Source organism: Cottoperca gobio, chromosome 16 (assembly GCF_900634415.1).
Source record: "Cottoperca gobio chromosome 16, fCotGob3.1, whole genome shotgun sequence".
In the NCBI taxonomy this organism is placed as follows: domain Eukaryota; kingdom Metazoa; phylum Chordata; class Actinopteri; order Perciformes; family Bovichtidae; genus Cottoperca; species Cottoperca gobio.
In genome coordinates, this window is record NC_041370.1 from 10,674,083 (window position 1) to 10,698,870 (window position 24,788).

Sequence of the window (24,788 nt, forward strand, 5' to 3'; positions counted from 1 at the left end):
CACACGCCCTATGACAATGAAAAAAAGTTGGCTGGAGTGAGGAGTTAAATCACGGAAAAGATATGTGTTAATCTAGAGCAGGGCTGAAGAGGAGTATCTGAGAAAGAAGGAGCGCAGTTGCCGACATAGTTTCTTTCTTGCCTTTTGTTTTCCTATCCTAACGGTAAGTCTGCTTTATTCTGATTACTAGTTTGCTTGCTGTATTTCTCCTTACTTTTATTGCGCCGTTTTCTTGGCAAAATGATCAATTTATCTTATTTCCCCAGCTGTTTCATACAGTTTGCATAATTTGCGAGCGTCTCTATTGTCATTACCAAGCGTGATGGCCAAATGGATCAAGTTCTCCTTTTGTAATCTAACCCCAATTCCTTTACACTTCCAGCGACACCGGAGTCTTGACTACGTTTACTTATTTATCTGCAGTATGTCAGTCCTGCCTCTGACCGCTCTACAAACTGTCAGGATCTTTTAGGGCCAAATGTAAATGTGGGACGCGGGCAAGCCCCTGACATCTCCGTTACGCACGGCGCTGATTAGTTTTGGCATTTGCGCCGAGGCTGTTTTCGCCCCGTTGAACAGTCATACTGTGATCATTGTATCGACGGTCAGATTTGGCTCTCATCAGTCTGCATTATTAACGTTATGATAAGACTCCGGTAGCGAGACTCGATTGGCGTTGACCTGGTGTAGTTAATGACGCGCAGGCAGAAATGGCGACCAAGACGATGACAGGTAATGTGCTCATCGAGGAAGTGAGTCAGTCACACCTTGCGCAAGCAAAACGACCAGGGTGGAGCTGATCACTGGGATTTATCAATGCTTAGGAGCTCATGAACTATCAAGTGCCAGCTCAGAAGAATGACCTGTGTGCTCTGTGGGCAGTCTACAAGCTTACACTGAGACATGAAAGATACACCAACACTTTCTAGTAGTCCTGCTTCAGGGGGGCTGCCAGGTCACTGGGCTGGTGGCCTTACCGGACATACCTGTAAACTGGTTTGTACTTGTCAAGGCTTAAAGCCAGTGACTAAACTCACCAACGTCTCCACGTTTATTCATCATTTATTTCTAAACTCACTAGAATGGTCAAGAATACAGCATACAAGTTGCAGACAACATAAAAAAGGAGGGAAACGGATAAAATAATACAACAAATGCTAAAATAAGCTATAGAGACTCCTTGAATTCTGCCAGAGATATCCACAATTTGATGTTGCATAACCTTTTACCATATTAATGACACAATTAGTTAACCAATTTCAAGATACAGTATGTCTGAGAGAGTGTAAGAAACAGCATAGGAAAGTAGGAAAAAAAATTTACAATGATATTTTTTTTAATCCTTACTTTTTCATTTCAAAATTACGGGATAGATTTACAAATTAAAGCCTTTAAAACATATTTTTATAAGAGAAATACATAGACATAAGCAGTTGACGAAGGGGCACACATAGACATTGCTTTATTATAAAAAGTTTCAGACTCAACATGTTGTGAATCACTCAAATGGTTTGTGTGTGGTGCAAAATACCGATACAATGCCTCAAAAAAGGAGCAATACAGCCAACGAAACAATACGCTGGGCCTCACAAAAGCATTCATTTCACTTGAGTCATGGTAATCTCCAGGCTCTGAATCTGAATGGAGTGCATGTGCCAAGAGGCTGCAGGAGAGCTTCATTTGTACTCAGCACACAATCCCAGGAAGGCCACCTCTTGCTCTTATCCGACAAACCTAACAACATGCACCTTTCCACCCATTTGTAATTCTGTGGCCCTGATGTCTCCGGTTCTGACCGAAGAAGACTTGGTTTCATGTTCATCTCATTACACTCGGAAAAGACGCCAAAAGGATGGTGGCCTGTCAGGCATTTTGATATATGGCCTGTACAGAATACAAACACACAGAAACAATGGTCTGCCTGCTCCCCTGCTGCTGTTCGTCTTGTGCAGGGTGTTAGGATGGTGTTAGGACAATTATAGTAACCTATTAAATAATGATGAACAGCATGCTGATGACAGATGCTCACTTGTGTGTGTGTGTGTGTGTGTGTGTGTCTGTGTGTGTGTGTGTGTGTCTGTGTCTGTGTCTGTGTCTGGAGCTGATGAATGGCAGGTTGATGCAGGTGAAAATTATCTTTTACTGTGTACTGTCTTTATGAATGCTTCTCTGGATGTATTATTATGACACTACGCGGTGTAAAGCTCACTTTCTGTGTGTGCGTGTGTGTGTGTGTGTGTGTGTGTGTGTGTGTGTGTGTAGGCATGGCAGGGAGACATGAAACAGAATCCAGGGAGTGGGTGCCTGCTCTCACTCACCCAGTAATTAGGTTAATGCAACAGAAGTCCTAATTGCTGTTGACCTTCTTTAGATGTGTGTGTGTGTGTGTGTGTGTGTGTGTGTGTGTGTGTGTGTGTGTGTGTGTGTGTGTGTGTGTGTTTCTACCTTTCTGTCTCTATCTGTATGTCTTCGTGTGTTTGCATAGTGTGAGCATTGCCGTGTGACATCTGTGTCAGATTGGAGCTTTATCAGCTTCTACAGTTACTCCGACAACATCACCACAGGTGACCATCATCAGTTCCCATCCTGCGGCCACTACTGCCTCCAGGTAGTTTCCGATACACAGTGGAAACCCTGCAGGAAGGCCTCGCACTCCACTGCTGCGATACTTATCAACTCTTCTCAAGTATCTGCAGCATTTATTCAGGCCCTTTTTTTCCTTTTTTTTCTGTGAGCACTTGGCTTGGAAATGTTGTTTGTTGAGACAAGGGAAAGATAAATGGGAGCAGGAACGTGGAGAGACCCATCTGCTGGCTGAATTATGTCTGGTGACATGAGGTTCACTGCCCTTAACACTGTCTGTAGGTGTAACATTATGTCCCAGTTCCACATGACAAACAAACAATTTTTTATGGTCTGTTGTTTTTTGCAGTTATTGTATGAAATCATCAGCTGTTTTAATGTCATGCTACATACCAATGGTGTACACTATGTATTAAATACTAATCGTCATAATGTACTGTTTTTGCAGTTATCTATTATTAAATCACAAATTGAAGGAAAAGGAAATGATGCAATATGTGCGATGATGGATGGCAGTCAAACTGTAGCTGTGTAGCAATTTATTACATATTAATTGTACACATTATAAAAAACAAATAAAAGTATACAGTCAAATTGTCATAATATACCGTTTTTGCCTTTTTAATTGTTTTGATTATACTTTATTTTGTCACTTTTCAACTTCAATATATTTTTTAAAGATCTTCCTGAAGCTCTCTCATCACCAAGAGAAGATTTATATTTCTATATTACATTTGTCACAGCTGTGAGAAGCCCCTCTATTTCATTTGTGCTTTGCATTGTGAGATACACAACAGACCTTTTCACAGCACACATTTTTTCACTTGCCATAGTAGCAAAAGCACAGGTGTTACTAATAACAATAACGACGGCTCTGTTCTATTCATGTGTCCCAGCGAGCCGTGACAGTGTGACAGGGAGCCGGCATGCACAATACCAGGAGCCTGAAACCGAAGCAGCTAAATGGAACTCGGCCATCAATAGTTTTATTATTTACACCTGTGCTTTTCCTATGGTTAATCAACAGCTCACTTTAAAAAAAACAAGTGAATAAGTGGTTTTAGTATGCAAACTGACTTCCAGTGTATACAACATAATCACAATTTGTATAGAATTACATGCGTATGGAATTGAGATGTATTGTAGCTATTGTTTTGATACCAGATTTAACATCCAGTGATGTGTTTCCATCTACTTTATGTCCTTCCTGCAACGTTCAACTAGCAAAAAGCAGTGAGTGGAAAGAACCAAAACTTAAAACTGCTTGTCTCAAATGCTTTTTGGGGATTTTTGACACAGATCCTCTCAATAACCGCAGCTTTAGATGTCTCAGGCTGGTTTAATCCATTGGCGCAGTGTGATGTTTTTCAGTACATACTTAAGCACAGTGTGCAGTGTGTTCCTACAGTGTGAGGGGAGGTGTGCTGCAGCAGACGGACAGCAGGCAGTAATCTGAACCTGTGGCCTCCCGCTGGCTTCTGGGGATCAGATATCCACAGTCAGAGATCACAGCTCCCATTGTGTTTACCTCAGAGACTCTCCTCCTCTTCAACCTTCCATCACTCCCTCTCTCCCGCTCTGTTTACCTCAGAGAGCCTCCAGGCTCAGTACCTCCCCCCCCCCTCCCCCTCCCCGCCTCGCCTCCACATCCTTCTCCTCCCTCTTCTTCTATGCTGACATCACTTGTGTGTCTCACCATGTTTATGTTATGTTCATGGCACATACAATTCAAGATGTGATCCATCTGACACCAAAGAATTACACTTGTGTCACGTTCAGTGCTGCTCCCGTCTGGCTTAAATGGCAATTCAGGCACGTTTGCTTTGCTGATCACTATTATAACGGGTTTTCAACTGAACTGAATTACATTTAATTTCAGTATGTTTCCAATCATATCACACGTGCAAAATCTTAATACATTTGAATATATAATATAATTGCAGAGAGTTAATTATGAATCCCCAATCTTAAGATCAGTGCACAAGGATTCCAAGGTTATGATGTACTCTCTTCTCCAATGATGCACTAAATAACTGAAATAAGCCTTTTATCCACCCAAAGCCCCATTGTAAATATATTTTCATATTAATAAAATTCATGGGAACTGTAGCCAACGGCATGATGTCTGAGTGTCTAAGATATGACCATATTTCTCCTTGCCACTTCCAACACTCAGTTCTCACTTTGTGTCCTTGTCTCTCTCTCTTTAGATAATGGAGTCAGCCATTAAGACGGTGGTGACCACGTTTCTTAGTTCTACCAGGGGGAAGGAAAACCTAGACGGGGGTGGCTTCCAGAAACTGGTAAAGAAACAGCTTGGTGGCCTCATGCAGGTAAGGAACTACATATTTTCTTTGCTGTCCTACATCACCCTTCGCTGTACACACACAATCCATCAGTATATTAGAATTATTTTTTTCTTTTTCTAAATACCCTATTCTGTCTATCCTGTTGTGTTCAGGATACCAACTGCTCCTCTGCCATTAAGGAGATGCAGCAGGGATTGGATGCGAACAATGATGGAAAAGTCAGCTTCCAGGAATACCTCACTCTGATTGGTTACCTGGCCAGCTCCCTCAGTCAGAGCAAGAGTGGATCCACTGCAGAGGCACCATAGATGCTTGTGAAACTGCAGTGTTTGGTGGATCAGCAAATTAACAGCCTCTTTTTGTTGTATCTTTTATTCTCTATTCTCATTTCCAAATGCTCTAAACATCATATATACAAAACAGTCAGTGAATCAACCAGTTGTATAATGCTCTTAATGTCTGTCCAGATCAGCCTATCTTCATTCACACCATATTGATCTCCACTGTCAAGGACACATTGAAGGACTCTACGATGGGAGTGTCTTTTTTATACCAATTATACAAGAGATACTCACTGTATTTTCAAAATAAAAGCTTTATATAATAAAACTACATTGTGTGCGGTTTTTAATTCAGGTTCCATCTTTCTTAAATTGCATTTTCATTAAAGTGTCTAATTGCTGACGTTACCCATTGACTTCCAAAATATAGTACAATTCTGCTGGGAAACCCAACGAAACACGGTATGTGTACCGTGGTTTCCCTGATATGGTTTGACATTGTCCCGCAGGCAATGATACCTGCTCATTCCGTAGCTACCAGCAACCTGCTAAATATAGCCGTGACATCCCTGACTAGTCAAACTCAGCAGCCTTTAGATGCATCAACTATTGCAACCAGATCCTGACACACAGTATACGCTTTCTATTGTGCACCAACCTCCACTCTGCAACATTATACATACACACATATAGTGCATACAAGCGTGCACACACACTGTGTCACCCCATTCACTGACACAATATACTGCAGCACCGACACACAGACAAGAAGATGCACTTACCAGGACGGCAGAGCAAACTTACATTTCATGACATCCCGCAGTGCTTGTGCATTAATCCATTAATGCTGTTTGCCATCACGAGAATGATTCTCGAGCTCATTCATTGAAGTGTACATGATCATGTGTCTTTTTCTGTCATTTATTTTTTGCTCTTCATCTACTTTTCATGCAAAACCCTTTAGCTCTCACTATATCCATTATACTGGTAGCATGTGGTGTGTTTCGGAGCTTGAGGTGCGAATGTGTTTGGTAAAGTACTCGTGTGTGTGTGTGTGTGTGTGTGCGTGTGTGTACTTGCATAAGCATGTTTGCCATTGTGTATGTTTTAGTCTTTGTATAGGGATTTCTCTGCATGGCTGCCAGGTGTGATGGCTCCATTCATCGGTGCTACACTAATCCTTCGGATACTGTATCAAGCCTCCTCCTCCAGTGAACATGTTACCTCTGCACATACCCCAACACTCTCTGCTGCTTTAAACCAGACACACATGAATAGTTATCACGTTATTCATCTTGTTCTTGGTACTGTATTTATTTTAGCACTCCCTCCTCCCTAAACCGGTTCTTTGATTTCGACATGAAGTACGAAGCGATTGCACAACACGGTAGCAGGATTACTGCACGGCACTTCATAGTGCTCAGAAAATACTGTTGGTCTGGTTTTGAGCTCATCAAATTATGAATGTTGCAGACTCCTGTCTCGAAATCACTATTTACACTTGGTATTTTAACTTCCGTGGAGATTTCCATGTGTTTTTTTTACTCGATATGTCATCTCTGACAGAGGGGGGCAGGTGGATCTGTTTTGTGTCCATTAGGAGGATAGCAGGTGTCTGATGAGAGGAGAGGAGAGGAGGAGGGAATAGGTGGGATGGGTGGAGTGAGGGATGTATTTAAGACGTTGTCCTCCTCATTCTCCTCATCACTCGCTCTTGCCTTCTTTCTCTGCACCTGACCAGCAGGCCATCACTCGTCCTCCATTCAGGTAAGACATTATGTAGAGGAGAGACTTCATCTCTGAAAGCTGTGTCTCTGTTTTTCCTCAGAGTTTGTTTCTGAATATTTTTAATTTTAAAAGTAGATCTTTAAGAATGCAGCAAATGCACTCTGTAGGTGGACTGCCTGTTGAACGTACTTGTGCAAATCAACAACAAAGACAGAAGAACCTTTCTGTTTGTTCACTCATAAGTTATGGAACCTTCATGTATCTCGAATACAGTTTGTCAAAAATGTCTTTCTGATAAGTTTTTACGCCGTTGATTTATCAAACGCTGGAAAAAACTGTGTCGGCGGGGACAGACTGATGTAAGATGTCATTGACAGTTAGGAAAAGTCTTTTACAGTTCAGAGGTGATGAAGGTTGAAGAAAGGCAAAGACTTACACCTGTCTCCGGTGTTTTCTTCCGTCCGGTGGAACTAAAGTAAAAGCCAGATCACGTTTCCTCTGCATGTCCTGGTTACATCTCCTCCACTGGTTTGTCTGTTTTACCAGCTTAGAGTTTCACTCTTATCAGCTGGCTCACATGTCGGCACTGACTACGTCCTGACTCCCAGGCGTCCTTTCGCCTGGGCAAAGCAACAAACAGATTGAGGATCAGTTTAATCTGTAGCAAAATCTTATCAGGACAACTGGCAGGGCGGAAACGGAGCAAACTTGACTCTGGGGCTGTGCAGGGTTTCCAACTGTCCACCTCTCCTGTCACTAGATAGATAGATAGTCTGTTGCTATCTCAGTGATAATACTGCAGCCCATGATTCTATGTGTGTTTCTCCGTGCATCTGTCTGTCTGAAAAACAAGAGAAAAGAGTGTGTATGCATGCATTTGTGTGCGACAGAGAGCAACCGAGAGGGACTTCAACATGTATTGATTGACAGGCTTGTCCTCTATGCTCCAGAAAGTTTGCAGGCAGGACATGGACTGCTCTTGCTTTCTCCTCCTCTCACCCTTCCTCTTATTCTGTCCTTCTCCAGAATGTCATTGCCCAACTCAGAGAACGCCACCACCCTGGAGAACGCCATGCAGCTCTTGATCCAGACCTTCCATAAGTACTCTGGGAACGAGGGGGACAAATACACACTGAGCAGGGCTGAGCTCAAAGAGATGCTTACCGCAGAGCTCGGCAACTACCTGGGGGTAAGTAAGGTGACACTTAGGGATACAAGATGCACAGTTCTTTGTGTATAAAATAGATTCAGCCTTCATTTGTGTTTTCTATCCTCACACATGCAGAACGCCCAGGATAAGGAGGCGGTGGATAAGGTAATGGGAGACCTGGATTCCAACAACGACGGTGAGGTAGATTTCACCGAGTTCATCATACTGGTCGGAGCTCTTACCGTGGCCTGTAACGACTTCTTCCTGGAGTTCAACGACAAACCAGAGAAGAAGTGAACATGGTCTTTGCACAAGGACGTCCACTCTGCAAACAGCTCCAGGGAGGAAACAGTTCAGTTTAGACGGTAGAAGAAGGACATCCTGTCATGGACACACACACACACACACACACACACACACACACACACACACACACACACACACAAACACACACACACACCCACACACACACGTCTAATAGTCACTTGAGCACTAAGTGTTGTGTGTTTGTGTATTTTGTCTGCAATGTCCAATCAATCCATTACTAACAGTATTTATGTGAAAATCTGGAGATCTGGATCTTTCTTTTTTCTTTTCATGTTTTTTGTAACACATTCAAGCAAAGAAATTTACTCCCTGAAAAGAATAAATGTGACCTTTACTCAAACAATACAATGTCGCTTGTACTTTATTACGGCAGAGAAGATGAGTAGGAACACACGATGGGCACCAGGTGGCAGCAAACGGCCCTCAATCGAATCCAGCAGAGGATTATTGCAGTGGAGTGGATGGATGTCGATTGAAGATAGATCTATCAATCATGAGCAAAGGGATATCTATATTGTATTAATGACATATACAGTATAGGACTTTGTAGTTAAGTCTTCGACAGTGACAGTTACCTCTGTTGTGGTGTGAAGTTTATCAGGTGTATTGGTGTTTAGGAGCAGCTACCGACTGTACCTACAGTCCTGTTTTTACAGCAGAATAATGAGAACTTGAAGTGACCTGGGCCCTACACCCATGATTGTTTAAAAGCCCTGCTTCCTAGAAGAAAACAAACACTGCAGGAGTGTGAAGGTATGTGTGTGTGTGTGTTTGTTGAGAGTATATAAAAAGGAAGTTACCAGCCTCGGCATTAGAAAGCCAGGAAACGTTTCTTTCTTTCAATCTATCCTGTGGTGTAAGATTAATAGGATAGGTTTGGGTAATACAGTAATTTACAGACTATAGGCTACGTGTGGGTGTGTGTGTGTGTGTGTGTGTGTGTGTGTGTGTGTGAGTGTGTGTGTGTGAGAGAGAGAGAGAGAGAGAGTAAAAACATGGCACACAGACGCACACTTTGATTAATCTGAACCTACAACCTTTATTGGACCGGTTAAGGTGTGCACAGGAGCAGATTTGAGAGTCAGGAAGGAGAAGGGTGAAAGTTGGGGGGAGCATGATGAGAGAGGGAGTGAGAAGAAAGGAAGGAGAGTGGAAAAGGTCAAAGAGAGAGAAGAAGAGTGGACAGCAGCACTTTGTCTGTGTGGAGCCGTGCAGGCTACAGTTTTCACAGCTCTCTGATAGGCTTTTCACACTTGTTCGGGATCTGTTAGGGATCCCCCCCTGGGTAATCCCATCCTTTAGCTGCAGACTTGGCCACACGATCTCGTAGCGAGTGATAGAGGATTAGACAGCATTTTTCCAGAGTTTATAGTGGCTTTCCTTTGGCGAAACAACCGTAACAGTCTTTAGTCTCTGCCTATCCTGCTTCATTCCTCCTCCTGCAACATCATTATAACTATTACCTGTCTTTTTATTTTCTTCTCATGATTTTGAATTTGTAACTTATTGCCTGGTGCGACTGCTTCAGCTTTTGGCCCTCTTGTCATTTCTTTCTTGTTTATTGAAAATGTAATTCACCCCCCCCTACTCTCCCTGCATGCCTTTTGCTTCTCGCTTGGTTGTCAGGGAACATGGGAAGATTGTGGAAATAAGACGAATCAGCCGGTCCATGATGAAAAGGAAAACTGCCGTAATGAATAGAGAATGTAAGTATTCTTAAATGTCAGAAACGTGTTTGTCCATGGAAGACCAGATAAAGGAGAGAGAAGTGGAGAGAGGTTGCCAGAGATTAATAGAAGGGAGGGGGAGACACACACACAGTTTATCTCCTGAACATCGTATCTGACAGATGTGACGCATTGGGGTGTGGGGCACGCATACACATACATACACACGCGCATACATATGCTTTACGTACTGAAATATGAAATTACATATTAATACACATAATAGCTTCATTTCCATGATCGATTTTCCTTCCTTCCATCAATATAATTTGATTTACAAGTTACTTTTTCTAACACTGATATTTGCACCATCTCAACTGAGCTCTAGAAACTCCATCTTGGGGCAATCATTCTCCACTGTCAATCATATAGGCAGTCCTATCCACCATCTCAGTTTCTTCAGTTTCTCTGGAGCTGAACTCGTCTCACTGCATCTGTGCACTCTGGCACAGCTGGCCTCTGCCGTCCTCTATTTAATGGGCACAACGCTGTCCAAGCATCTATTACTTTATCCCTTTTATTGAATAATGCAACCTGGCTCTTTCTTTAATTCAAGTCCCCTCTCTGTATTCACAATCTGTTGCTTGTACACATATTGTGTTAGTGTGCGCACCACTGTGTAGTACAGTTTATATCACATTCCTTGTTTAATCTATACAATCATACAACACACCATGGCCTCTCTATCAGCAACAGACCCTTGCATGAGCTAACACATAGAGAAATCTTAATAATATATTCCTAATGCTATACTGTGGTAAGCCGCTATGCTATGATAAAATATAATGAATCAGTTCACTAGTGGATTTCTGAAATAAATCAAATGAATGTATAAGAACCTTAATATGAACCTCCCTTCCCTTTCTGATTAGCTCCCTCTGACATCAGTCGATATTGAGAATGGGTAATGTCATAGTTGAAGGAGGGCATGTCAAGTGTCAATTAAGCGTTCAGCGTCGAGCGGAAAGTGTTGAAAGACTGGCGTAGGGTTCAATGAGGAGTAAATCTGAGCATCCTCGCTCCCTGACAGAAGAGGAGAGCAGGGAGGGACCTTTCCACCAGAAAGGGGAGGTCAGTCCACTAAACATCTGGACAAAAAACTGCAGTTAAGAGTATGATGGTGTTTTCCTTTTTCTTCATTCAAGGAAAACACTTGTTCGTTGCAAAAACGTTACTATAAAGGTAATGGGCGTGATTGCTGTTCAGTTCCAGTCCTGGTTTCCAGTTCAAGAGACACAATAAAACCCAGACCCGCACCCCCCCACCCCCACACCTCCGGCCCTTGTCCCGCTGTGCTGATTGGTCGGGGGGGGGGAGCAGTCAGGTCAGCGTGTTCTCGGCCTGCGAATGGTCAGCCTGGCGAGCTGGTGATGGTCTTGACTGTGTAATTCTGGAAGAGCGGCTGCATGAACATGCCTAGTGTGCCGGACACGCACACAAACACAAAGATCCAGAGGAAGAGGCGGTCGATCACCATGGCAACGTACTTCCAGTCCTCGCTTACCTGTGGAGAGGAACAGAGGTTAAAACGGGGGTGAAGACACAAAATGAAGGTGAGAAGAATCCCACCTCTCGTTCTCTCTCTCTCTCTCTCTCTCTCTCTCTCTCTCTCCTCTCTCTCTCTCTCTCTCTCTCTCCTCCTCTCTCTCTCTCTCTCTCTCTCTCTAACTACCCCTCTTGTCTTTCCCTATGCAACAAGGGTTAATAGAGGTGAAGGGTTGATGTGAGCGGAGACTCGTGCTGCCAGACAGCTCTGATGAGGTCTGACACGAGAAGAGATGAGAGAGAGAGAGAGAGAGAGAGAGAGAGAGAGAGAGAGAGAGAGAGAGAGAGAGAGAGAGAGAGAGAGACAGACAGACAGACAGACAGAGAGAGAGAGAGAGAGAGAGAGAGAGAGAGAGGAGAGAGAGAGAGAGAGAGAGAGAGAGAGAGAGAGAGAGAGCTATGAGAGACAGAGGAAGATATCTATACGTGCGCTCTCGTCGACTTTCTTCTCGGCTTCGCTCGCGCTCGCTACGCTCGCGCTCTTGCGCCTCTCTCTCTCTTCTCTCGCTGCCGCGTCTCTCTCCTCTCTCTTCTCTCTGCTCTCTGCTCTCGCTCGCGCGCTCTCTCGCTCTCTCGCTCCTCGCTTCTCTCTTCGCTCCTCTCGCTCGCCGCGCGTCTCTGCCTCCGCCTCGCTTCTCTCGCGCTCTGCGCTCGTCGCTCGCGCCGCTCGAGCTCTCTCTCGCCTTCTCTCGCGCGCCTCGCTCGCTGCCGCCTCTCTCTCGCGTCTGCGCCTCGCTTCCGCGCGCGGCTCGCTCTGCTCGCGCTCGCCTTCGCGAGCGCGCTAGCCGCGGATGAGCGCGCGAGCCCCGGCGCGAAGAGAGAGAGAGAGAGAGACCAGCGATGATGACTTGGGGGAGAAGGGGGAGGGGAAGGGCTGACACGCCACGCACTGTGCCAGGAGAGAGGGTGGATTTTAAAAGCGGTCGGCATGGCAACGGGACGGTAACGATGACAATGATGGACAGAATTACAGAGGATGGTTGATTCCCATGTCAGTTTCTTTCATTCCAGGAGAGACGGCTGCGCTCCTAAGATCCCTTGAGGAAAAGCGACAAACAATGCCACCCTCACTGTGCCGTCTTGGTTCCTCTATTCCAGCACTTCTCCAGTTGTACTCCTTCTCTATGCACACGTCATGCCGCCGCTGCTATAATTACATGTCTATGTTGAATATTCAGAGAGATATGATTACGTCACCAGATCTGTCGCCTTTGCTTATGCTCTGGTGTAGTCCCCCATGCGTTTCAAAAAGAAGAGCTGTGCCGCTCTATCGTGTCTGAAACAGCAGATCTGTGCTGCTCATGATGTTTTTTTTTATAGTTTGTAATGTTGCACATAAAATAAGACAATTTATGCTATGATTTTATCCACAAAGACACAAGATAATATATGTATTTTAATATGAAGAAGAGCCCAGGTGATACATCAGCAGTCTGGTATCTGTTTATTGCAGGTATATCTGTATTGAAGTGTGTTGGCAAGAAATTGCATAGCCGTAAACTTCAGCAATAAAGGATTTATTGGCATCACCATCACCTTGTGTTTTTGTGTTTCACTTAAAAACTTTAGTTAAACTTATCTTTTATGTGTTTGGTTATTTAAGCTTACATTTATTGGTTTTTTTCTTTCTAGACAACTTGGACGCAGAGCAAAAAGCTGTAAACAAGCGTTGACATTATCACGTCATAAAGTTGATTTAGTGAACATATTAGCCAACAGTCATGTGGCAACATTAGCATTTGTGTCTCTGGCTACCTGATGAAATTAATTTCCATATTTACTCTCAGCTCTGTTTTTGTTTCTACTAAACCAGAAATATCTGTCTCTTGAGCTACGAAATGGTCCACTGCGTTCCCCAGCTAATCACTAACGGTGTCTATCTGTTGTAAAGGAGGAAGAGCTTAATGTGCTTCAACTGCCTCACAAGGAATTGCAGGCCTGTCCAGTGCTCTCAGAGTAGAGCAGTAATGTATCAGGAGAGCTGCTCCCGTATACTTTGGCCCAAATCTCTGAAGTCTCTCCTGATATGTGATATATTTGGTGCTGGGCAGGTAGCATACAGGTGTTGATCAGATTTTTCATTCTGCTGAAAACACCTGCCTAGTGTGTTGCGATGAAAAAGGCTTGTGAGCTGTAAAACCAAACCAGTGAGCTGAGTCTGATGACTACGAGTGACACTCTTAATATAAAGATATTCAGTAGAGGTGCTTAAATGAATAAACCTTTAATCAAAGATTACTTTTATATTTTCTCTTACTGTCATCTCTGACGATCATCGTTATAATGCTGGTGGGGCTTTGATAAGAGGCCATATAGAATATTACTGTAATGGTGTGAATGGTAACAGAGAATATGATACTCACACTCTGATCATCATCCTCACTCTTCATGTGGTTGGCGATGAAGCGTACTCCTTCCACGGCCTCCTCAAAGCCCGGACAGGCTTGAGCCAGCAGGGCCTGAGTCAGAGCAGGTCCTCCTGCTGCTTGCTTCCCCCGTGGCACGTTTCCAGAGCCCCCTTCCCGTCCCTCCCTCACCCTGTTCAGACCATCCATGGATCCCCCTCCTGCTCCTCCCAGATCCCCTCCGAACTGTTTAACTGACGCCCGGTTCACATAGCAGGTACAAGGGTCATTGTCCTCCTTGCTGAACACCCCTGTGGTGGTCCCCGCTCCGTTCCCGCCAGCGTTGCCCAGCCCGAGCCCCACCATCAGGGCCCCCGCCTCCCCGCTGCGCCCACCGTCTTTCTGCTCCTGGGCCCTCCTTCTCTGGCGCAGCCGCTGGCGCTCGCAGCTGTTCCTGGGCTGGCGCATGAAGAGCAACGCAGGAAGCTTGTTGAGGAACACCAGTTTGACCCAAGGGGGCATGGTGTGTGTGGTGGGCGAGCGGTGGTGTACGTTGAGCACACACACGCTCGTGACGATAGAGAAAGTGACCAGGACCATGGTGAACATCAGGTACTTCCCCACGAGAGGGACGTCCAGTGAAGTGGGGGGGACGATCTTGGAGATCAGCAGCAGGAACACAGTGAGAGCCAGCAGCACGGAGATGCAGAGCGTCATCTTCTCGCCACAGTCAGAGGGCAGGTAGAAGACCAGGATTGCCAGCGAGGTGATGAGCACACACGGGATGATTAGGTTGATGGTGTAAAAAAGAGGCTTCCTGCGAATGATGAAGTCGTACGTTATGTCCACGTAGGTGGGGTCAGCTGGGTTCTCGTTTCGTCTGCCTGGCAGGGCGATGATGTCCCACTCACCGCTGGGCGTGAAGTCGTCCATGCTGGCCACGTCAGCACGGAGCACCAGATCGATCTCGGTGCGGTCGTAAGTCCAGGAGCGGAAGCGCAGCGTGCAGTTCTGCTGGTCAAAGGGGAAGTGCTTGACCTCGATCTTACAGGCTGACTTGTAGATGGCCGGGGGCAACCAGAAGATACTGCCATCGTAGGAGACCACCGCGTTAGAGTAGAAAGACACCTCGTACACCCCATCAGCACTGAGAGAGATGAAGAAGGAGAGGAGAAAGACCAAAAAGAGAAGGAGTGTCAGACATAAACAAGAACTATTCATTAAAAAAAAATTATATTTTGTAAACAAAAAGTATAATGAGATTTTTCCCCTGAGAGAACAGTGGAACATGATGCATCTCATTATGCAATACAGGTTCATTAAAGAGCTCTAGGACACACACACACACACACACACACACACACACACACACACACACACACACACACACACACAGGCACACACGCACACAGATATTTGAGGTGTCTCAAGGCAGCAAGTCCAAACACACACCTGCTTCTACAAACACAAGGAACAGGGCGAGCATGCAGTCTAGACAGGAAACACATCTCACAGGTCAGACAGGGCCGAGTTAAACGGCTCGAATTAGACACTTCGGTCAGAAGTCAGCTGACAACATTAAAGCTGTAGATTGAATTTCCATTTTTTTTAAGCATTTGAAAAGAGAACTAATTAATGGTGGTGAGATGTGACATGTGCAAAAGGATAATTCATAATGTTCGACTGATTACACAGTTGACCCACCTGCCAAAGAACACTCTCAGAAACACCAACTTTATTGCAAAACGAGTTACAAAATCTAAAGGAGACTTCTAAGTCTCTCGTACGGCTTTTTGCAGCGCTAATAAAGCTGTTTACTGTAGGTGGACTGACAGGAGTTCGAGGCAGTGAAGAGAACTGGGAAGATAGCGTGTCAACCTGGCGTTCGTGGGATTAACAGGATCATTTTATCCAGAGTTCTGCGGGTCATCACTTAATCTTTAGTAAAGTAAGGACTGGGACAGGGAAAGAGGAGAAGGCCAGACAGATCACTGTACTCTGATAAGCTGATTTACATACTGTAGGCTGACACTCAGTTTCCATTACATTGAGAGATGTCGTCTGCATCCACCTCCCTCAGACATGCAAGCTAATTGTAATTGCAAACAAACAAAGCACATTTCTGTTTCACACAATTTAGTATTGTATGTAATACAGTTAATGCATTGAACATAATATTGGATTATTTTCCATACATGTAATTTTGCATACATTTTGCATTTGGTTGATTTTAAACCATATTGCCCAAACGCTCAAATCTGGATTACCAACTGGGCAAAGCAGGAAACAGCCCATAGTTTTAAGACTTAATCAAAACTAGATTATATATTCCTAAAAATATATTGGTGTTGGTGTAAGGTACTGCAAAGTATTCTAGCATCGGAGTAGGTATGTAAGAAAATATCGATACACTTGAGTATAGTGATATTATGTTTTGTGATACTGTATCGATTCTCAAAAAACACTGGATACATTATTAATTAATAGTTTACAAGCAGATAATTGTGGCAGACAGTTGTTCATTTGTGAAGTGTTTTGATAACAGATCAAACTGTTCTGATTGCATAACATCTTTTAATTTTAGTGCTCAGATTTTATGCATATGGTGATGTGCTATGACAGTTTTCCTAAAATTAGATATTAAAAATCGCAATACATTGCATTGCTTACAGTGTCGCAATATTTAGAAGAGAAACCCCTTTATCATGATGTATATTGTAGCCCTACATTGGAGTTAGCGTTCACAAAGGGTGGGTCTGTCTAATCCAGGCCTAAAAATTACAAACTCAATTGAAATACAAATACATAGTTATTTATCAAGCAGCTCTACAGATAAATAGATAAACATCACACATTTTACATTTCACAACAACCCAAAAAGAAAGCAGAGTTTGATCGTGTGTAAATATGTTTAAGTCCTTCGTCTCAGTTGCTTCAGAACATGTATCTATCGGGGTGTGTAGTGCAGAAAACTCCATCACGGCTACTGTATAGTAACGTAGCATGATTGATATGAACTGATTACACTGGACATATTCAGTCATGTGTGCATGCGGGCCTGCATGCATTACACAGTGATACATTCATTTACATTCTCATCTGAAGTGACACACAATGGTGGCAGCTGGATCACACACAGTTAGCTTTAAAACATTATCGGTTCAATATGAGTGTTGTATGCATCTGTGAGCCTGTGTGTGTCTTCGGGAGGGAGGGCAGGAGGGTGAGTGAGTGACTCACTTGTTGTAGAGCACAACGTCAGGCAGCCAGATGTGTTTTGAGGGCAGCCTGACCTTCATCATCCCATCAAACTCCTCAGGGACCCAAGTCAGACGATAGTCCTGCCACTCCTGAGGGCCAATATAAACAAAATGCTTAATCACTCGTGTGCCGATCACACGGCAGCAAGAGGACATCTGGAGAGGACTCGGTCCGTCCGTCCGTCATTGAGTCTGTCCGTCGGTCAGTCGGTGGTCAATGTGACACATCACAAGCCTGGGGAACATCCTGTGCTCTGTCCCTCTACGCTAACATCATGCTTTTACACTATAATTCAAAGAGAGAGATTGAAACGCTCATGCCAACCCGACCCTGAATGATCCAGCCACAGACCAATCAGCATGATTAAAATGGCATACGCCGTTCCTGTAGCATCAGCACGTCCTCTGCGTAACCTTTTCTTAAAAGACAGCATTATCTTGTTCAGCATGCTGTGGGTCAGTCATTGACATTGCCACATTGAATCCTTCACGACCTGCAACAGCAGTTCTGTCTGGCGTTTCTATGTTATGGCCATGTTGGAGCTGTAATGCTCATGCTAGGTCATCTGCCGTAAGTGTGATGCATTGTGGTCATTACAGTTTATCTTGGCTCAGGACGGCTGTCCTTGGCTCCCCTGCTTACTGATAGCAGGAGATCCATAGAGCACTGATGACCGTTCTACGCTCCATTGCGTGCCATAAATCCTAACTTGCTCAGGTGTGTGTGCGTGTGTGTCAACATAAGACAGATGCATGAAGCTATAAATGATCTAATTAAAATGCAGCATCCACAAGGGTGACAAAATACACAAAAGACTGAGAAATGCTTCATATAGCTTGCAAATTGAACACACGTCCGTGTCATTTGTTCTCACACCTGTCCTCAAAATCAAGCACATACTGTATGTTGACGATGTGTGTGGGTGAATGCATTTGTATAACTAGTGTTTGTAAATGTGTACACCTGCATGTTCTATCATGTTATAGGCCTCAGCTGTAATCATGCAAAGAGCCAGCCATGTAGAAGAGGGTCACAGCTTAATCAGGGTAACATTACTCACAGGTTGAGGTTATGGTAGGTAAGCACAAACTGTCAAATTCATCAGCTGAGAAATAGAGGTTCAGTATTTGTGCAAAGGGCTTTTTGGTATCATCAGATACCTGGGATTCTGGTGGGGGAAAAAAAAGCTCATAAATCTCAACTCCCTTCTCATTTTTCTCCTGTCAGATTTTGGATTTTGGAGGACGTGTATTGTTTGATGTCTCTCTCGCTGTCGGACACTTCACCAGTCATGTCAGATCTCAGGGCTGCTGCTCCACATGAGTGGTTAGACCAGTGAAACATATAGAGCATAGGGATGCATCTGTCCCCTCCAGAAACTGTACCACTGATTGTATGCTATGGTCTACAGGTGTAATACCACTGTGGTTTATGATTATATAATGTAAATCAGCATGTAAACTGTAGCATATTTTTAATGAAAGCATTAGACAGTGTCCTCATTTGCCACCACTTTCCAAGTCCCTTGTGGTTTGTGATAAACTTCAACTGACCTGTCAGTAAAACTGTGAAATCTAAGGTAAAAGCATCCACGTTTGAATATTTACAGCATTGTTCGGTCTGTTATATCCGGACTATTAGTCAGGGGACCGGCATGATACATGTTTGCTTATTCAGCCTTCTTTAATCTGGTCCCTAGCCCAACGACACCATTACACTGCCTACATTCTCATCATCTTTTATGTCTTCAATTCTTTTTCGAGGAGGAGGAGTCGTAGGAAGTCTCACCTGTGTTAGCCAGACATTGGTGGTCATCACCTGCTCTCTTTCATGCTGCAGAAAAAGAAGACACACACATTACTAACTGTATCAAAGGGGCACCTGAGTGATTCATTACAGCACTTCCATCAAGCTGAAGGATGCGTGTGACAAATAAAAAGAAGGAATAAAATTGAAGCAGCGAAGCCGAGATATCCTGACTTTTAGTCCCCGTAGGCTGAGACAAGTTTGCAATCTGCAACTTGATAGCGTCTGTCATTTATCTTAGTGGAGCATTTTTAGCTCCTAGACAGTAGTTATTATGTTCTGCAGTGGTAGAAAGTACATTTACTCAAGTATTGTACTTACTGTAAGTACAATTCTGAGCTACTAGTACTCGAGTATCTTAATGCATGCTCCTTTCTACTTGCATTTCCACTGCATTTATTTGGCAGTTACTTTGCAGATGACACTTTTAAAAAACAATTATGAGTATAAATACAATGTAGTATAAGACATCAAATGAAACCACCCAAGAATAATCTATAACAATTAGTAAAATTAGCTGCAAGAATATTAAAATACAGCTTATTTGTTACTGCATCAATAATAATGATAATAATAATAATAACAATAATAATAATAATAATAATAATAATAATAATAATAATAATAATAATAATAATAATAATAATAATAATAATAATAATAAGAGATAATACTTACTTTTGCATATGTAAGATTTTGAATGCAGGGTTTTTACTTGTAAGAGTATTTTTAAATTGTGGTATTGCTATTTTTTACTTAAGTACAAGATCTTAATACTTATTCTACCACTGGTTGTTTGCCTTTGTCTTCTCAAAATGCTTTGAATAGATTTATGTGAGACTCGGTGAACAGATCAGGCCTTGAGCGAAGGGATAAATGATTATCAGACTTGATATTTCCTTGGATTTTCAAAATTAGAAAGCTTCATTCTCAGCTTTAACCACGAGACGCGAATACAAATCAATTTTGTCGAGTCAAGTAATCAATTCAAGTAAAAGTATCCAGCATCAGTCTCAAGCATTACAGTTTGTGCACCTTTCAAATACCTTCTACGTGTATTTAATACCGCCTTTTGGAGTTGTGCATCTTTTGCATAGTCAAAATGAAAGGATGAGTAACATATTGGCTTGCACTGCACACGGTTTGTGTTTGGGTGTCAGTAATGTGCACACTCACCACGCTGATGAGCTGGGCCAACGACACCATCAGCTGCACGGTAACCAGCTCGGAGCCATTAGTCGCAGGACGGATCAGTTTGTTGTAGTGGGCAGGGTTTAGGAGATGCTCCACCAACCGCTCCTCTGTGTCTGCCCCGAGGCCGCCTGTAATGAGAACACATTATTATCATCATCATCTGCCGCTGTCATGAGTCAAAAATGGTGCAGCCATCTGTGCCTCTCTTGGCACTCTAGAAAAAGACTCTTTATCGTGTTGGATATATATTATGAAGTGCTGTTGGGTTTCTGTGTTTGGCCATTGCCCTCACTGCCAGCATGGAGAGCTGCCTTTGAAACATGGCATTGCTCATCACTGCTGGCTGGAGCACGTCAGCACAGTTCGATACACACTTCTTACAAGACTTGACATCATAAGAATGAGTCAACCAGTCTGAATGTCTCTATCACTATCCTGTCTGTCTCTATTGCTCTCTTCGTGCCTCTGCTCTGTCTCTATCTATTCCCCTCTGCTGTGTTGCACTTCTCTTCAACTGCCAGTCTTTTGTAGCTTTGGGTTATTTTCACTCCGTCTCCCACTTCCCTTCCCCTGTCTTAGCCCCTCCGTCGCTCCCTCTCTCCGTCCTTCTGTAGCAGACTGTAGTCGCAACAGTGCGAGTGGTCAAGTTTGGGCTGAGCTGTCACAACAGCACACACAGGAGGGGCGACGTTTTACTGAGAGACACGATGCATGGAGGAAAACAACTGTTTTGCACCTCCTCCTTCCTTCCTCTCTCTCCCTGCCTCTGGCATCTGCTCGCTCCTGTGCTGCATCTTTTGCCTCTCACAATTCCCTCACACATTCCCCCAGAACACAAACACAGGCTGTTAACTTGGTACCAAGGTTGTCATATTTAACCCTGCTATTTTAGAGGCTATCAACGTGGCAGGGAAACAAACATGTAAAAGCGGATTCGGCTAAAATTAACACGGTTATGTTTGATTTCGATTTATTTTCACCGTTCAAGGATAAATGAGATGAATGCTTTCATTTTCAAGAGGGGCCTACGCACAAACAAAAACTATAAAAAGAGAACAATCAAAATCATTTATGATAAAAGACAAAGACCTAAACAAACCTCAGACGACTCCTTCAACAGTCCCTCGTATAATCTTCACAAAACTTACTGAAATTAACACTTGCTAAACGATATTAAAATGTAGTCAAGGTATTGATAAGTCAAGCAACAAAAGAGCCCAGTCATTTATCAAGCTGATTTTTTGGTTGTTGTTTTTTCATTGTAAATTAAATATATTTGGGGTTTGGACAAAACATGCAATTATAAGACATCATTTTAGGCTTTAGAAATATGTGATGAGCATTTGCAAGAGACCAAATGATTAATTGATCAATAAAATGTATGAATAATGCAATTAATTGTTAATAAAGGTGCAGTCTATTAATTGTATTGAAAGACTAAATACGTAGGCTGCAAATGGCAAAGAGAAAAAATGATGTATACATGATACATAAGGAAGAAGAATCAAAAAGAAGAATAGGTACTGTACATTTGAGATTTAAAAATGAGTTGGGACTTGTTGCATAAGTGATGTAAAAATATGAAAATGGCCTTTTAAAATGCAAACTGAAAAGCTATAAACAAACTGAACGTACTGTATCTCTCCTGTTTTTCACCATTTCCCTCACTCAGTCCTCCCCCTGTTTTCCCCCTGATCGCCACCCCCCCCCCCCCCTCTCCCTCTTGCCTTGTAGCACTGCTGTGTTCACTGAGCAGGAGTGATAGCCTCTGCCTCTGGATCAATGAGAACTCTATTCATGCCTCTAAACTAAACACGCAATTTCTCGCCGCCTCCCCTTCTTTTTTTAAATTTCCTGCTCTTTTCTGCGTCCAGTCTCTTTCGTCTCATTTTCTTTCACACTTTCGCCGTCTTTCCATCATCCGAGCCGGCCCCGTATTTTCCCCTCACTCCCCCCTGGCTGTCTCCCTCACTCTCATCCTTCCTGTTATCTCCATCTCCCGGTCGCTGACAGCCACTGTCCATTTATTGCCCCTTCTCTCACTAATCCACCATCATCAATACACATCCTGTCAGCACATGTGTGTAGCAGTCTGGTTGTTTATTGTGCACAGGCGCCACTTGCTTTTTATCATGTGTGTGTGTGTGTGTGTCTTTTTGTGTGTACATATTCATGAGGGAAATAAACACTACTCTCTGTGCTCGAACCATATGAGTAATGTATATTATTCCCAGAAGCCCAAAGGCAATAACACTTTCGGATGAGACAGAAAGCTAATACAGTTCACTTTAACAATGATGAAGCAGAAAAGGCCGACATTTCCATCTGCCATAATCATAATGTAAATGGTTTCAAACTGACTAGATGACATGTTAAAAGTCTTACTAAATTGTCACAAGGATATTCAGTTGTTTTTCTTTGTAACATAGTTTGTGAGAAGGACTATATTTGCTTTATATCTTGCATTATTTTAAGCATCTTGAAGCATCTGTGCCAAACTTGACGATACATTTCAACAGGCCAAGGAACAAGTGTTTGATTTGTTTTGTGTAGGTCTGAAAATAGCCCCTGAGATATATATATTTCTAGTGTATCTCAACATTGTGACATAGGCTGTCAAAATGTTTGAATCGTTTCAATATTTCCACATCAGCTCCTGTACTTATTAGAATAAAAGAAAGTCAGGCATACGCATCCCACCACATGTGTTGACGCAGCTTACATATCCACTCTCTGAGACTTTGTATTTCCACCTTATTTTTCCTAAAATGTTTGCATGCATGGGCTCAAGGATGGAAGTCTAGACTAATATTTTACGACACTGAGACAAATTAGGGAATAAAACAAAGAGCTTTTTTGGTTTATTCTTATCTCAAGAACATGGCTGATAAAAATATGCACACACTCCAGGCTGATCACTGCACAAACATGTCTGTCCTCATCCACAGCACTTACTAATGCTTCTAAACAAAGACTGATCTTACTCTCTTTCTCCGTCTCCACATACGACACGCTGTCATGCTAAAGGCCGAGCTGAGTGGTTGTAATGTTGCCGGTAGCTCAGGTTGTATTCTGGTTGTTTTCCAGTGCAAATATTGCAAACTTAATGTGACACTATGAATATTTCAGCAGGGCTCCCTATTAGACCCTGGAGCGAGAGAAGTTACACACACACACACACACACACACACACACACACACACACACACACACACACACACACACACACACACACACACACACACACACACACACACACACACACACACACACACACACCTCAGTGACACAGCCTGGGAACAGACCAGATGGTAGCCATGTTCAGAGTTTGATTGCTTCCCAACTGCCCTTCGTTTTCTTTACTTCTAATAAACAGCCATTGATCTTAGCGTGCTGATCGTCCTCAAAACGTGTGTAGGTATTACTCATCACTTTTGAAAGATCGCTGTAAACAGTTACTTGTTTAATCATATAAAATCATCAATCGTTAAATTTTACAGCAAATGTTGTTTGCAGTTTACAGAGCTACTTAGAGGCCAGAGTCCACGCACGCCGTAAAGACAAATGTGGAGAAAATGAGGGCGAAGCGAGAGCTAAATTGAATTATCCCGCTAAGACTATTACAGTGATGATCTCTATTTATACAGCTCGCTCAAATGAAAAAAGGTTGGAGGGGAAGTAGGGTCGCTTTCTTCTCTGCACTCTGCCAAAAAAGATTTTTGGCCGCAGCTGGGACTTTTCATGCTGAAATATCCCTAAATCAATAATGGAGAGATCCATTGGCCAACCGGCAACACCAGATTGGCTCTGTAGTGCCTGTAGAACTGAGATATTAATATTGATCCTCCAGCCCTCCAAATTCAAAACCATCCTACTGTGAACTCACTGAGGGCGGAAGAAGCTTTATTGTCGCCAAATTTGACAAACTTCACAGTCAAGAGAAATGTGGCCAGTCGAGTTTGTACTTTTAAAAAGATCAATAATGGAAATGCACTTTTACAACAATGCCACTAAAAAACCTTTTGTATGCATCTACTTCACTTCCGTATTTAATTCTGTTCCTATAAACAACACCATAATATTAATACTAATGCTGTTACTAACACTAATATAAACTTAATCACAAAGCCCTTTGATAAAGTCAGATTTTATGTTGTATTTGCAGAAATAAAATACAAAGACAGACATTATTAAGATGTGCCCGCACGAACAGGACATAATGGTAATAAATACAAAAGAAAAACAAGATTAAAAGTTGGTAAGATCAAAGCAGAGTGTATTGTAAGGTGTCAGTTGCAGATTCCTCCAACACGACATTTTATAGGCTAAAAGCCAGATGGTGCAAATACAATAACATTTTTGACAAATGTTAAAGTTTATTCATCGAGTAGTTGATTGAAACGAAACCTTTTAAATAATCCAACAATGTTTTAAGTCCCTGTTGACCACTCACTGGTTCCAGCTTTTCAAATGTGAAGATTTGCTGCTTTTTTTCAGCATTTTTTCAATCATATGTTGTGCTAATAGGTGTT

At 43.0% G+C, this 24,788-nt stretch overlaps 3 protein-coding genes across 3 annotated transcripts in view; 2 read left to right on the forward strand and 1 right to left on the reverse strand.

Moving 5' to 3' along the window:
• The first annotated feature begins 10 nt into the window (after positions 1 to 10).
• Positions 11 to 5,504, forward strand: LOC115021702 (protein S100-A16). Its single transcript, XM_029452307.1, has 3 exons — positions 11 to 163; positions 4,794 to 4,916; positions 5,045 to 5,504. The coding sequence occupies exons 2-3, from the start codon at positions 4,797 to 4,799 to the stop codon at positions 5,198 to 5,200; spliced, it is 276 nt and encodes a 91-aa protein (XP_029308167.1). The 5' UTR covers positions 11 to 163; positions 4,794 to 4,796; the 3' UTR covers positions 5,201 to 5,504.
• Positions 5,505 to 6,854: 1,350 nt separating this feature from the next.
• s100t (S100 calcium binding protein T) lies at positions 6,855 to 8,701 on the forward strand. Its single transcript, XM_029452306.1, has 3 exons — positions 6,855 to 6,940; positions 7,928 to 8,090; positions 8,187 to 8,701. The coding sequence occupies exons 2-3, from the start codon at positions 7,929 to 7,931 to the stop codon at positions 8,346 to 8,348; spliced, it is 324 nt and encodes a 107-aa protein (XP_029308166.1). The 5' UTR covers positions 6,855 to 6,940; position 7,928; the 3' UTR covers positions 8,349 to 8,701.
• A 697-nt stretch (positions 8,702 to 9,398) lies between these two features.
• chrnb2 (cholinergic receptor, nicotinic, beta 2) overlaps positions 9,399 to 24,788 on the reverse strand; it is a 20,091-nt gene continuing 4,701 nt past the window's right edge. Inside the window, exons 2-6 of the mRNA XM_029452174.1 lie at positions 20,239 to 20,384; positions 19,045 to 19,089; positions 17,236 to 17,345; positions 14,014 to 15,142; positions 9,399 to 11,609 (exon numbers count right to left, since the gene is read on the reverse strand). Of these exons, the coding sequence (XP_029308034.1) occupies positions 11,457 to 11,609; positions 14,014 to 15,142; positions 17,236 to 17,345; positions 19,045 to 19,089; positions 20,239 to 20,384 (1,583 nt within the window). The 3' untranslated portion in view covers positions 9,399 to 11,456. The remainder of the gene's footprint in view (positions 11,610 to 14,013; positions 15,143 to 17,235; positions 17,346 to 19,044; positions 19,090 to 20,238; positions 20,385 to 24,788) is intronic.

What these genes read in the sequence shown, in the direction of transcription:
- s100t (XM_029452306.1), top strand. Translation starts at nt 7,929, where the DNA reads ATGTCATTGCCCAACTCAGAGAACGCCACCACCCTGGAGAACGCCATG. An exon ending in AGCTCGGCAACTACCTGGGG is followed by an intron (nt 8,091 to 8,186) that starts GTAAGTAAGGTG and finishes TCACACATGCAG; the next exon opens with AACGCCCAGGATAAGGAGGC.
- LOC115021702 (XM_029452307.1), top strand. Translation starts at nt 4,797, where the DNA reads ATGGAGTCAGCCATTAAGACGGTGGTGACCACGTTTCTTAGTTCTACC. An exon ending in AGCTTGGTGGCCTCATGCAG is followed by an intron (nt 4,917 to 5,044) that starts GTAAGGAACTAC and finishes TGTTGTGTTCAG; the next exon opens with GATACCAACTGCTCCTCTGC.